Raw genomic sequence first — 13,899 nt, 5'->3', positions numbered from 1 at the left:
AGTCACCTCCATGATGGGATATGCTGTGAGTAGCCAGTCAGTTGAAAGGGAATTTCCTCAGGGGTATGGCCTGCTTCCTATATATATGGATGTCCTGGGGAAATTCTGGGACTTTCTGTTAGATCTGAATCCTGCATCATCCAGTTTTGGAACTGAACCAGTGACCTGTCATATTGCCTGCCAATCTTGGAATTGTTGGCTTCACAGCCTGTGAGCCAAGAGTCCACCATTTTACCTGCCAATCAAGTCAGCAGCCTGCTATACTGCCTGCTGACCTTGGGTTCATCAGCCCCTGCAGCTGCCAGTCAGGAAAAGCCTCCAGCTTGATGTTCAACCCCACAAACTTGGGACTTGCCAGCCTCTACAGCTGTGTGAGCCATTTCCTGGATATAATTTTTTTTTTCCTGTCTCCCTAAGATTCACTTGTTTTGCTTCTCTAGAGAACCTAGCCTAAGACAACACATGTAATTGAAACCTGGAAGTGCACTAACACCTAAATGTGTGCTGAGACTTGAATGCACACTGAGAGTTGAAATGTGCATTTTAAATTAACAGATAAGTTCAAACTTGATGGGCTGATACTTTGATTCTCTTGTGGTCAGACTATCAGACATGGGAGTGTCACAGTGATATCTTCACCAAATTTAAATTGGCAATGAACTTGTCAAAATGTGTAGAATGTAAACTGAAAATGAACGTACAAAAGAAATCCAATGATAAAACCTGAAGGGCTTCAGCACAAGTTAGCAGAACTCAATTTGAGAGGCTTTTTACTTGGGATGACTGCCAGGAACCTGGTGTTATAGTAAGCCCAAACAGCCCCATTGGTACCAGATCCCAAGTCCACAGTGTCCCAGGGGCTGCAGAAGATAATGCACTTTCCAATCCCACTTCTGACACCAGAAAACATCAATGAGCAAGAACACGTACTCTGTTAAAATTAAAGAGATTTATTGCAGGATATTATAACCGCAGTTGGTAACAATTTGCAAAATTACAAATTGCTACACAGTACAGAAATTGAGAAGGGCTTTTATATAGAAGTGTAGGGAAACAGCCACTATTAGTTATACCTCAGTAACCATTAGTCATATATCATCAGTTAATGTATAGATTACCTGTCCTGGAGCTAGCCTACACAAGCATTTAGCAAAAATAGTTTTACTTATCTTTCAAAGAAAGGGATAGCTTGTGCAAAAGCATTATTTCTGAGGACAGCTGCAGTTCTACCTCCCCTCCCCCCCCTCCCCGAATTGGTGCAGATTAACCCACTACTGTGAGCTCAGCTCAAATGCCTCTTCCTTTTCCAGTCTGTTAGTACAATACAGAATAATACAAAATGGAGCTCATTTTGGCAGAAGCCTCTCTTATGCCAAGTACCTAGATTTTGGGGGCTCTTCCATATAACTGAAAGGTCAGTGGTTCAAACCCACCAGCTACTCTGTGGGATAAAAGACCTGGTGATCTGCTCTCTTAAAGATTACAGCCTAGGAAACCATATGAGGCAGTTCTACTCTGTCCTCTAATGTCACTAGGAGTTGGCCGCTGACTTGGCAGCAAGCAGCAGCAGCAACAGGGAGTAAGAATGGCTAGAAAAGAGATCTTGGAGGAGCTGTCTGAAGTTCTGAGGCCAGTGAGAGCAGAAGGAAGCAAACGAAATGAAGCCTTGCCCCATTCCTCCTGGAGTAACCCATATTATCCCAGAGAAGAACCTGAATAGTATATGATTCAGGCCAGTTACCTGGGAACAGAGTCCTTAAGGGGAAAAAGTAAATACCTTCCCCCTTGATATTAATAGCAGTTTGATATTTGAGTCAATTTAATGACTCATTTTGAAAAATTTACCCCTTTCAGGGAACCAAATAATAACTCAAAAGGCTGTTTTGGGGAAAATTGACAAAGGTGAGGGGAAGAGCTAGTAGTAACTGATACGTTCAAAGACGAACTTATAACTGAAAATCGTTTTAAAGGCTGCTTGTAATATTATCTAATCTTTTCAAAATTTAAAACAGGGAATAAATTCTGCATGTCCATACTTATATATTCCTGGCACATGGCCCCTGAACAATTTTCCTTTAATAAGAGAAAAAATGGCAGCAACCTTAAGGCTGATTTTAAATACAAAGCTGTCTGTGAAAATAGCGATGCCAAAAATGAAAGAACACGCTCTTCTCACTGACTGGTTTCCAGGGGCCTGGTGATGGAAAAATGTCATGGTGGCAATGGAAGTCTCACCCTCTGAGGACACTGCACATTCCAACAGAGCAGGCTTAGGAGTAATATGCAAACAAAAGAGCAATTCCTAAAACATGGATTGATTTGGGCTTTATTGTCAAATATAAACAAAGACAAAATTCTCTGATACACCCAAATCACAAAAAAAAGTTTTTGTAAAAAATTCTGGTATCTTTGCCTAATCATCTGTAGTACTCGAGTTACAAAAATAGTATTTGTACAGAATGTATTCATGTGCAAAGCAGAAAATTTATTTAGCACTAAAACCCAATTATAAAAACATCCATTCCATTTTAAAACAGACAATTTAAAAGCGCTCCTGTCATTCTAAGTTTACATCAAGACATCTGTACAATCTGGATACTCAAATCCCTCTATCACTTCCATTAACAAAGACATTTTTCACTGCTTGAGGGTGCTGGAGGGGGAGCAGTGGTGTGGAGAAAACAGCCCTTCAGATAGTCCAGTCTGTCCCTGGAACTGCTGTTTTTACTCAGCCTGACGTTTCCTTCTTGAGCACCAGGGGGAGAGTTTTGTTCCTACTTAAACCAATTCCAAGTAAATGGTCAAGGATCCACTATGTAATGACGTTGCAAAATTTACTGCACCAAGAAACACATAACCAAGGTCTCTTGCCCTCTTAAATTCGCCCAGTTAAGCTTCTCAGACAAGGTTCTTCATAACCAACAACCCTAAAGTCCTGATTTCCAGATGTAATAATGGCTGTAAACACCCTTTAATAACTACCTTGCAATTCCATACAAATCCCTGACAGCTTTCTAGAGAGGGAATGGAATAACTAACTGTGAGGGTGCTCTAAAATTGTCAGAGACAAAAACAAGCTGAGTTTAACCATTGCCCTACTAGGTTATATGAATTCCAGTTCATAAACTCTCTTTACAGAATATGAAAGCAACATCTTCTCCTTAGTAAAAGCCATGCCTTTTATCTGCCTTTCCCATTTCCTTCCTTATTCTTGGTCAGTGTTTCTGGAAGTAGAGATAACTCCCCACAGGCAGTGGCAGGGGATATTTCAAGTAAGGCCAGCATCTCAAGGGTACTGTCTTTTCTGTGATTACAAGGAAGATGTGGCAAAGAAGCTCAAGAGAACATTTTGTGAACATGTTAACACGTCCGGTTTTACCTGCCAGGGGCTAGTGAAACTGGACGTCTAAGGCTGTCCAAATTCTCAGATTTAGGAATCACAGTTCTAACTGTTGCAATGGTAAGTGGTTATATGTATTAATGATCCTTATTGAGGAAGGCTTTCTCTTTAGCTGGGTTCTTGAGTTACATAGGCCTGGCCTGTGGGGTCAACAGGGGTGGAGGGTCCTGGAAGACACACAGGGCCAGAGACATCCTCAGCCTCGGAGGGGCAGTTCTGGGTTCTTCTGGTCTTCAGTCTTCCATGTCAGTGAATCTTCTTTTCTTGTAATTCTGAACAAGGTTGGAAGCTATGATCTGAGAAGCCTGCCCCTTCTCCCAGCACTGAAAGTCGTTCAGCCCTTTCTGGCCTGTTTGAAATAAGCCCCTCTCCATCTCATCTAGCCTGGCTACCAGTGTCGACGTGTCTTCATTGTAAGCATTCTGAGAGGAGTCCATGATGCGCCGAAAACGTCCAATAAATGTCTGAAGGAGAAGGGAGTAAGAAATCAGGGTGGTTCTCACAGCCCACAAAGCCAATCCATTTTTACCACTAGATACTGAAGTGATCAGAGTCAGAGTCCCCTCTACCACTCAAGTGCATGATTTCACATTGCCAAGCCTCAATTTCCTTGTCTGTGAAATGGGCTGTTACAAAAATCCAGTGGCTTGTTATGACAATCCATGAAGGAATACATGTTGGGCACCTAGCAAACGGCTGGCACATAGTAAGCACCCCATAACCATTCCCCATTACCTCTCACTGTTATCAGTACAAAGGCTGAGCAGTAGTTACCTGCAGTTTTCAACCAGAAAAGCCTTCTGATATAATTGAATGCCATTTCTGGTTTGTTTGTTTTTTTTGGGGAGAGGGTCTTACAGCAGGATGGCGACACATAAGATCTAGGGGTGTGCCTTTACCATAGGGCTCTGAGCCCAAATCATAAGCCCTGCTTTGGTTCCTTCAACCGCTTCATGGCAGTGCCATCTGATATATTGGCAAGTCTAATCTAAAGCAGGAGCTCTGGTAGCGTAGCACCTGAGGCACTTGACTACTAACCAGAAGGCTGGTGGTTCAAACCCACCAGCCACTCCTCGGAAGGAAGACAGGACAATCTACTTCTGTAGTGATACTGTCTCGGAAACCCAAGGAGGGGTCACTATGAGTTGGGTGCAACTTGATGGCACATAACAACACCAACAACAGCCTAAAGGTCAGTGTTTCAAACCCACCTGGGAACTCTATGGAACAGAGGCCCAGTGAACTGCTTCCATAAAGATGACAGCCAAGAAAATCCTATAGAACAAAATCCTGTAGTTACCGTGTAACTCATGGGGTTACCATGAGTCTGAGGTCAACTTGATGACAACCACCACACACACATACCCAAATAACTCATGTATTTCCAAAAGGACCCCCCCAGGCCAGTTCTGATACTGGCCTAGGCCTGTGTCTATAAGTGTTGTCACTCATAATCCACTATCACCTTTTTCTCATTTCCTGAGCTTCCTCCTGGTCCTAATTCTTAGCAAGCAAATATGAGGAACTTGAGACAAGTCATATTTAATGTGTATGTAACTGGCAGACACAGTCTAACTCAGGCTGACCCAGAATAACAAACAATTCTATAAATCATACACTTCCCTGAGTCAGAGTGACAACTGCCATCTGGTCACAGCTAGCTCCTGACACATGCAGTGCCACAGATTTGACATCATTACTTGCCTGCAGGAGAGACTGGGAAATATCTGCATTCTCTGGACTGTCAAAATGCAGGAGTTGGGAGCCAAAGCCATAGAAATATGGCCCCATCTTATGGAGGTCCACCACATTGGCATCTGCACTGAACACGGTCCTCCATCCTTCTTGATAGATCTTGGGAAGTTCCACAGAAAGGATCCGCCGCTTGTTGTCAAAAAGTCCTTTTGCCAGCCACAAGGGGATTTCAAGCTTTGAGCCCTGTAGCAAACAAGAAAACAGATTTTGTTTTAATCAGACAAATAACCGTAAATATGTGAGACAAACAGGAAATACACACTGCTCGGGATTGTGGATTTTTCTCTTTGGAGGAGTGACTGTCAAGTGGGGAATACCTGGTTGTGACTTGGAGAAGAAAATTGTGTGGGGCTGAAGTTTTATGTCATGAGTAATAGACTTACACAACAAGAACACAGTAGAAAACAAAAACAGGCGAAGTTTTCTTTCAAAAACATTTAAATTTTCTTTTTGGTGAAAATATGCACAGCAAAACCTGCTCCCATCTAATAGTTTCTAGACATAATGACCAGTGACATCGGTTGCATTCCTCACATTGCGTCAATATTCTCATTATTTCTGTTCTAGTTGTTTCACTTCTATTTATTTAATCTCCCTGCCCCTCAATCTTCTCATCTATGTTTTAAAATAGCCGTTGACCCCTTAGTCTTATATACCCATTGCTGTTGGTCAATTCGGACTCAGTACTGAGTGCAGAGCAGAACTGCTGTAATTTCTATGAAAGTAGACTGCCACATCATTCTCCTGCAGAGTTGCTGGTAGGTTCAAACCACTGACCTTTCAGTTAGTAGCCAAGTACTTTAACCACTGTGCCACCAGGGCTCCTTTTGCTCTTAATTTTTTTTAATGCAGTACTCAAGGGTGACAATCTGTACTCCTTGGGCTAAATCAGTACATAGTTTAAAGGTGACTTCAAGGGATAGTTTAAATTCAGGGTTTGACAAGCAACTCAGGGCCATGATCTTGGGGCTTCCTCTAGCCTCAATAGGTCTAGTCTGGATTCTTTAAGAATTTGAAGTTCTCGGGTCAAATTTAAGGGCCCTAATATATGGTATAAATAGACTACCAAGCATAATTCAAAATGCACCAACAGCAGAAGAGAAGCCAGATGATTGGGACCTTCTAAAAATTAAATTTTTATGTGCTTCCAAAGACTTCTCCAAAAGAGTCAAAAGAGAACCTACAGATTGGGAAAAAATATTTGGTAATAACATATCTGACAAGGGACTTATCTCTAGAATTCATGGAACACTTCAACACCTCAATAACAAAAAGACAAACAATCCAATTAAAAAATGGGCAGAAGACATGAATAGACACTTCACCAAGGAAGATATTCAAGCGGCCAACAAACATATGAAGAAATGCTCACGATCATTAGCTATTAGAGAGATGCAAATCAAAACAACAATGAGATACCATCTTGCTCCAGCACTAGTATCAAAGTACAACAAGACAGAAAATAACAAATGCTGGCAAGGTTGTGGAGAAATTGGGACTCTCATACACTGCTGGTGGGACTGTAAAATGGTACAACCATTGTGGAAAGCAGTATGGCGATTCCTTCAAAAGTTGGAAATACAAATACCATTTGACCCAGCCATCCCATTACTAGGTATATACCCTAGAGAAGTGAGAGCCATGACAAGAACAGATATATGCACGCCGATGTTCATCGCAGCACTATTTACAATAGCCAAAACATGGAAACAACCTAGATGTCCATCAACTGTGGAATGGATAACCAAACTATGGTACATACAGACAATGGAATACTATGCAATGCTAAAGAATAATGTAGAATCTGCAAAACACCGCATAACGTGGATGAACTTGGAGGACATTATGCTGAGTGAAATAAGTCAGTCACAAAAGGACAAATATTGTATAAGTCCATTATTGTAAAACTTAAGGAAAGGTTTATCTATTGGAGGAAATTTTCTTTGTTGGTTACCAGGGGTGGGAGGGGAGGGAGGGAACGCTGTTAGATAGATAGTGGTAAATATTGATTTGGGTGAAGAGAAGGGCAATGTACCAAATGGGAGTGACCAATATGGCACCATTGAGGATGAGAAAGACATGGAGAGGTACATGGGAAGTACAGACAACAAATATGAACCCTTTTGCATATACAGTACCAAGTTGTCAGTGAAGGCAAACGGGTATATGGACGGATAGCTAGGTGGACAGGCTAAACAATTAGGTATGTCTAAATGTGGAGTGTATCCAAGGTCATATATAGGGTTGGCAGACAATGGTCCTATAAGTTTATGTGAGTGATCAGAATTCCCAGGTGTATAGTAGAGCTGACAAGGGGCAAGGTTATGGTCATTGCTTGGTCACAGCCAGCTACCCAGAGGGACCGAGTAGTTGATCCTGCGGGCTTGGGACCATAGTCGCAGGGGACATCAAGCTCAATTGGCATAACATACTATACAAAACACTGTTCCACCTCCTACTTTGGCGAGTAGCGACTGGGATCTTAAAAGCTAGCAAGCTGCCATCTAGATGCAACAATGGGTGTCTCCTCGTCAAGAAGAAAGAAGAAAACCAAATGAATGGAAACAATCAGTCCTAGCAACTGGTACACCATCTGATCTGCAACCTATACAACTATGAGACCAGAAGAACTAGATGGTGCCCGGCTACCACTGTCATCCACTTGGAAGGGATGTATGAGATCCTGCATAGAGAGGGAGAACAATGTAGAACAAAACTCAAAATCATTTGGAGGCAAAAAAAAAAAGAAGGTGGGGACCAGGTTTGCTGGTCCAATAGAGCCTGGTGAAACCACTGAGACTATGGCCCCTAGCTGCCCTTCAGGTCTGGGATTGAACCCACACCTGTGATTTCCAGCCAAACAAAGAACAGGCAAGTGAGTTAAACATTTACCTCAAGTAGACACACACCCTGGAGAGAACAATCATGGGAGAAGGAAGGGCTGCTTATGCACAGGGAGATAGCTCAGGGCGCAGAAGAGTATGAAGGGATGGACACTGGGAAGAGGTAACTATGGGGAGGAAGTGGGAGGGGAGCTGTTGCATTGTAAATTTTGGTCAATGACATGAGATAAAGTATATGTGAACTGCTGTAGGAAAAGTGAATTTACTCTGTAAATCTTCACCCAAATCAAAATAAAATTAAAAAAAAAAGAATTTGAAGTTCTCTTCCACATTTTTCTCCCTTTTCATAAGCATTTATCTATTGTGTTTCTGATCAGAACATTCAATAGTGACAGGTAGACACCATCTAGTTCTTCTGGTCTCAAGGTGGAAGAGGCAGTGGTTCTTACAATTAGTCTTGTAGTCCAGTTCCTTGAAAGACTTGGTTTTTCTTCTCTCTCTTGTGTTCCAGATGAATAGAGACCAACAGCTGTACCTTAGATGGGTACTTGTAAGCCTTTACGACTCAGACACTACTTATCACACTGGGAGGGAAAAGATAAACTTCAAGAACTATATTATACCAGTTGACTGGATCATGCCACAAGGGTAAGTTTTCTAACTAACAGGAATAAAAACTGTTCAACTGCAGAAACTTTGGAGATATAATAGACATTTCTACTTTCTTTGAATAGTCAACATCTATTGTATACATATATTTGTTGAGTGCTTACTATGAGCTAAGCATTACCCTGGGTGTGAGGGAATATGAAGAAAAATATATCAACCCACACTCAGGCTGCAGTTGCTATCCATTCTACTTCAGTGGATATAAAGCCCATTCCACTTCAAGGTTCATATTCAAGGTATGACTAATCACACTTAGGACCATCCGTTTTGTTACTTTTTCGTACATCATATTGTTTGTTAGTAATATGTACTACATACAATGTTGCAGCCCATAATTTGCTGATGTTACCGTTCTCAGATGTTCATTTGCAGATGTGCAAAGATCAGATTTACAAAGATACTGATAATAAAAGGCAGTCATAATGAAAACAAATAAAAAAAAAGTTTTCAACTTACATCAGAACCACCTTACTACAGAGTTGTAGGAATAGAACCCTACAAGTCAGAGACTACCTATATATATAAACCAAAAAAACCAAATCCATTGCCATCAAGCTGATTTCAACTCATAACAATAGCCCTATAGGACAGAGTAGAACTGACCCACAGTGTTTCCAAGGCTGCAATCTTTATGGAAGCAGACTGCCACTCTTTGTGCCATGGAGCCAAGTGGCTGGTGAATTTGAACTGCCAACCTTTCACTTAGCAGCCAAGCACTTAACCACTGCACCACCAGGGCTCCTGTCAAGGTGTATATGTAGTTGTTGTACGGTGCTGTCGAGTTGGCTCTGACTCATGGAGACCCTGTGTGCAACAGAACAGAACACTGCCTGGTCCTGGATCATCCTCACAGTCCTTGTTAAGTTTGAGCCCGTCACTGCAGCCGCTGTGTCAGTCCGTCTCACTAAGGCCTTACCTTTTTTGGCTGATCCTCTGCTTTACCAAGCATGATACCCTTTTGCAGGGACTGTTCTTCTGACAACATGCCCAAAGTAGGTGAGACGAAGTCTGGCCATTCTCATTTCCAAGGAACAGTCCGGCTGTACTTCTGCCACAGAGATTTGTTCATTCTTCTGGCAGTCTGTGGCATTTTCAGTATTCTTTGCCAGCACCACAATTCAAAGGCATCAACTCCTCTTCAGTCTTCGTTATTAATTGCCCGGTTTTCACGTGTATGAGACGAAAATATCATGGCTTAGGTCAGGCGTACCTGGTCTTCAAAGTAATATCTTTGTTCTTTTCTTTTCTTTTTTAAATAAATTATCTAACAGTGTTCCCTACTCTATCCTCCCACCCCTGGTGACCAACAAAGAAAATTTCCTTCCATATATAAACCTTTCCTTGACTTTTTACAATAACAGACTAATACAGTATTTGTCCTTCTGTAATTGACTTATTTCATTCAGCATAGTGTCCTCCAAGTTCATCCACGTTATGCGGCGTTTTGCAGATTTTACATTATTCTTTAAGGTTGCATAGTATTCCATTGTGTGTATGTACCATAGTTTGGTTATCCATACTTCAGTTGATGGACATCTAGGTTGTTTCCATCTTTTGGCTATTGTAAATAGTGCTGTGATGAACATGGGTGTACGTATGTCTGTTCTTGTCCTGGTTCTCACTTCTTTAGGATATATACCTAGTAATGGAATGACTGGGTTACATGGCATTTGTTTCTTTTTTTTTTTTTTTAATCTGAAACCAGTTTATTCCAGCCAGAGAATTTTGAAACATAAGTTGTACAATATTCATAGTAGCAAAACCTGCCATCAATATGTCTAACATATCCATAACATGGATTACAATGGCAGAACACATGCTAGAACTCACTGCTGTCAGCTGATCCAACCCACAGCAACCCTGTAGGACCAAGTAGAACTGCTTATGGGGACAGAAGTCATAAAATTTCCAGAATTTGAATACCCCATGATGCGTCCCTCAAACGGTGTTACATGGCGTTTCTAATTAGAACTTTTTAAGGAATCGCCATACTGCTTTCCACAGTGGTTGTACTACTTTACAGTCCCACCAGCAGTGTATGAGAGTCCCAATCTCTCCACATCCTTGCCAGCATTTGTTATATTCGATTTCTTTGTTCTTTAACACTTTAAAGAGGTTCCTTGCAGCAGATTTGTCCAGTGTAAAATGACACATTGTAATATGATGTCTGATTTCTTGGGTGTTGATTGTGGATCCAAGTAAAATGAAATCTTCGACAATGTCAGTCTTTTCTCCATTTATCATGATGTTGCTTATTGGTCCAGTTGTGGATTTTTTTTTTTTTTTTAATTTTTATTTTGAAGTGTAATCCAAAGGTATATATGTTGTTGCTGTTATTTGCCGTTGAGTCAGAGCCAACTCATATATAGCACAGTTAAATTGATCATATGCTGAAGAATAAAGCAAGTCTTAACAATTTTAAAAAATGGAAATAATTCAGATTATGCTCTCTGGTCAGTGTGGAAATCAGCTAGAAATCAAAAGCAAAAGCGATAAACAGAAAACCCTGCAAATGTATGGCTTTAAGCACTACACTTCTGAATGACACACAGGTTAATAAAGAAGAAACCACAGTGGAAATTAGAAAATATTTTTAACTGAGTGATAATGAAAATACAAGAATCAAAGCTTGTGAAATGCAATGAAAGCTGTGCTTACAGGGAAATGTGCAGCTAAAAATGGAAGATGAAGAATCACTATCCAGCTAACCATCACACAAGTAGAGTGGGGAAGGAAGACAAATTGACAAGCCAGTCACTTGGTATAAGACAGCTCTCAGAGTTTACATTCTACTTCCCGGTGTGGTGAGTAGTGCCTGGTCTTAAAAGTTTGTGAGCAGCCATCTAAGATACAACGATTGGCTTTATTTGTCTAGAACAAAAAAGAAAGAAGGAAACCCAAGAATATTAAGTTCAAAGACAGGTGAAGGAAAAAACTAAGATAAGAATTGAATGATCTAGGCGTCCTGGAAGGAGCTCTCATGGTGTAGTGGTTAAGGCATTTGGCTGCTAACCAGAAGTTTGGCGGTTCAAACCCACCAGATGCTCCATGGGAGGAAGATGGGACAATCTATTTCCTTAAAGATTTACTAGCCTTGGAAACCATATGGAGGTCGCTGTGAGCTGGAATTAACTGGATGGTGGTGAGTTTGTTTTTTGGTTCTTCTGAGGAGCCCTGGCAGCGAACTGGTTAAACACTTGGCTACTAAGTGAAAGGTGGACTGTTCAAACCCACCAGCAGCTCCAAGGGAAAAAAGATCCATTGATCTGCTCCCGTAAAGATGACAGCCTAGGAAACCCAATAGGGCACTTCTACTCTGTCCTATGGAGAGGTCTGGAACAGCTAAGGGAAATGAACTTCTCTGTCAATTTGTTGTACTGAGGTGGTTGCTAAGCCGGACTTGGAAGAAGGCAGAGGCCATCTACTTCTCAAAGAATTGGCCAGTGAAAACCTTACGAATAGCAGTGAAACACTGTTTGATATATTACTGGAAAACTTTATGAATAGCCCTGAAACATTGTCCAATATAGTGCCGGAAAATGAGCCCCTCAGGTCAGAAGGCACTCAAAATATGACTGGCGAAGAGCTGCCTCTTCAGAGGAGAGCCGACCTTAATGAAGGAGATAGAGGAAATCTTTCAGGACCTCCATTTGCTGATGCGGCAAGACTCAAGATGAGAAGAAACAGTTGCAAACATCCATTAATAATCATAACATGGAACATATGAAGTATGAATCTAGGAAAATTGGAAGTTGTCAAAAATGAAATGGAATGCATACAGATCGATATCCTAGGCATTAGTGAGCGGAAATGGACTGGTTTTGGCCATTTTGAATCAGACAATTATATGATCTACCATGCCGGGAATGACAAATTGAAGAGGAATGATGTGGCATTCATCATCACAAAGAATGTATCAGGATCTATCCTGAAGTACAGTGCTGTCAGTGATAGGATAATATCCATATACCTACAGGGAAGACCCCCCCCCCACTACTACTATTCAAATTTATGCACCAACCACCAAAGCCAAAGATGAGGAAATTTAAGATTTTTACCACCTCCTGCAGTCTGAAATTGAGCAAACATGCATTTGAGATGTGTTGATTATCACTGGTGACTGGCATGCAAAAGTTGCAAACAAAGAATCACCAGTAGCTGGAAAATATGGCCTTGGTGATAAATATAACACTGGAGATTGCATGATAGAATTTTGCAAGACCAACAACTTATTCATTACAAGTACCTTTTTTTCAACAACACAAACAGTGGCTATACACATGGACTTCGCCAGATGGAATACTACATCTGTGGCAAGAGGTGAAAGAGAAGCTCAATATCTTCAGCCAGAACCAGGCCAGGAGTTCATTGTGGAACAGACCATCAACTACTCATATGCAAGTTCAAGTTGAAGCTGAAGACAATTTAAAGAAGTCCACGGGAGCCAAAATATGACCTTGATTATATCCCTCCTGAATTTAGAGACCGTCTAAAAAATAGATATGATGCATTGAATACCAGTGACCAAAATCCAGAGGAATTGTGGGATGACATCAAGAACACCATCCATGAAGAAAGCTAGATTTCATTAAAAAGATAGGAAAGAAAGAAAAGACCAAAATGGATGTCAGAAGAGACTCTGAAACTTGCCCTTGAATGGAGAGTAGCTAAAGCAAATGGAAGAAATAATAAGATAAAAGAGCTGAAGAGGAGATTTCAAAGTGCAGCTCAAGAAGACAAAGTCAATTATTATAATGAAATGTGCAAAGACATGGAGTTGGCAAGCCAAAAGGGAAGAACATGCTCAGCATTTCTCAAGCTGAAAGAACTGAAGAGGAAGTTTAAGCCTCGGGTTGCAATATTGAAAAATTCTATGGCAGTGTATTGAATGATGTAGAAAACATCAAAAGATGGAAGGAATACACAGAGTCACTGTACCAAAAAGAACTGGTCAATGGTCATCCATTTCAGGAGGTGGCATATGATCAAGAACCAATGGTACTGAAGGAAGAAGTTGAGGCTGCGCTGAAGGAAATAGTGAAAAACAAGGCTCTGGGAATTGACGGAATGACCACTGAGATGTTTCAACAAATGGATGCCACACTGGAGGCACTCACCTGGCTATATCAAGAGATTCGGAAGATGGCTACCTGGCCAACTGACTGGAAGAGATCCATATTTGTACCCATTCCAAAGAAAGGTGATCCCACAGAATGTGGAAATTATCAAACA

General features: G+C 41.1%; 1 protein-coding gene across 1 annotated transcript in view; it reads right to left on the bottom strand.

Annotated features, from left to right (window-relative positions):
* Positions 1-3,633: 3,633 nt before the first annotated feature.
* GINS3 (GINS complex subunit 3) overlaps positions 3,634-13,899 on the bottom strand; it is an 11,470-nt gene continuing 1,204 nt past the window's right edge. The window contains exons 2-3 of the mRNA XM_007947596.1: positions 5,105-5,338; positions 3,634-3,864 (exon numbers count right to left, since the gene is read on the bottom strand). Of these exons, the coding sequence (XP_007945787.1) occupies positions 3,634-3,864; positions 5,105-5,338 (465 nt within the window). The remainder of the gene's footprint in view (positions 3,865-5,104; positions 5,339-13,899) is intronic.

This window comes from Orycteropus afer, unplaced genomic scaffold (assembly GCF_000298275.1).
Source record: "Orycteropus afer afer isolate SDZICR_OR568_19922 unplaced genomic scaffold, OryAfe1.0 scaffold00009, whole genome shotgun sequence".
Taxonomy (NCBI): domain Eukaryota; kingdom Metazoa; phylum Chordata; class Mammalia; order Tubulidentata; family Orycteropodidae; genus Orycteropus; species Orycteropus afer.
This window is presented reverse-complemented; position numbering and strand designations above follow the sequence as displayed.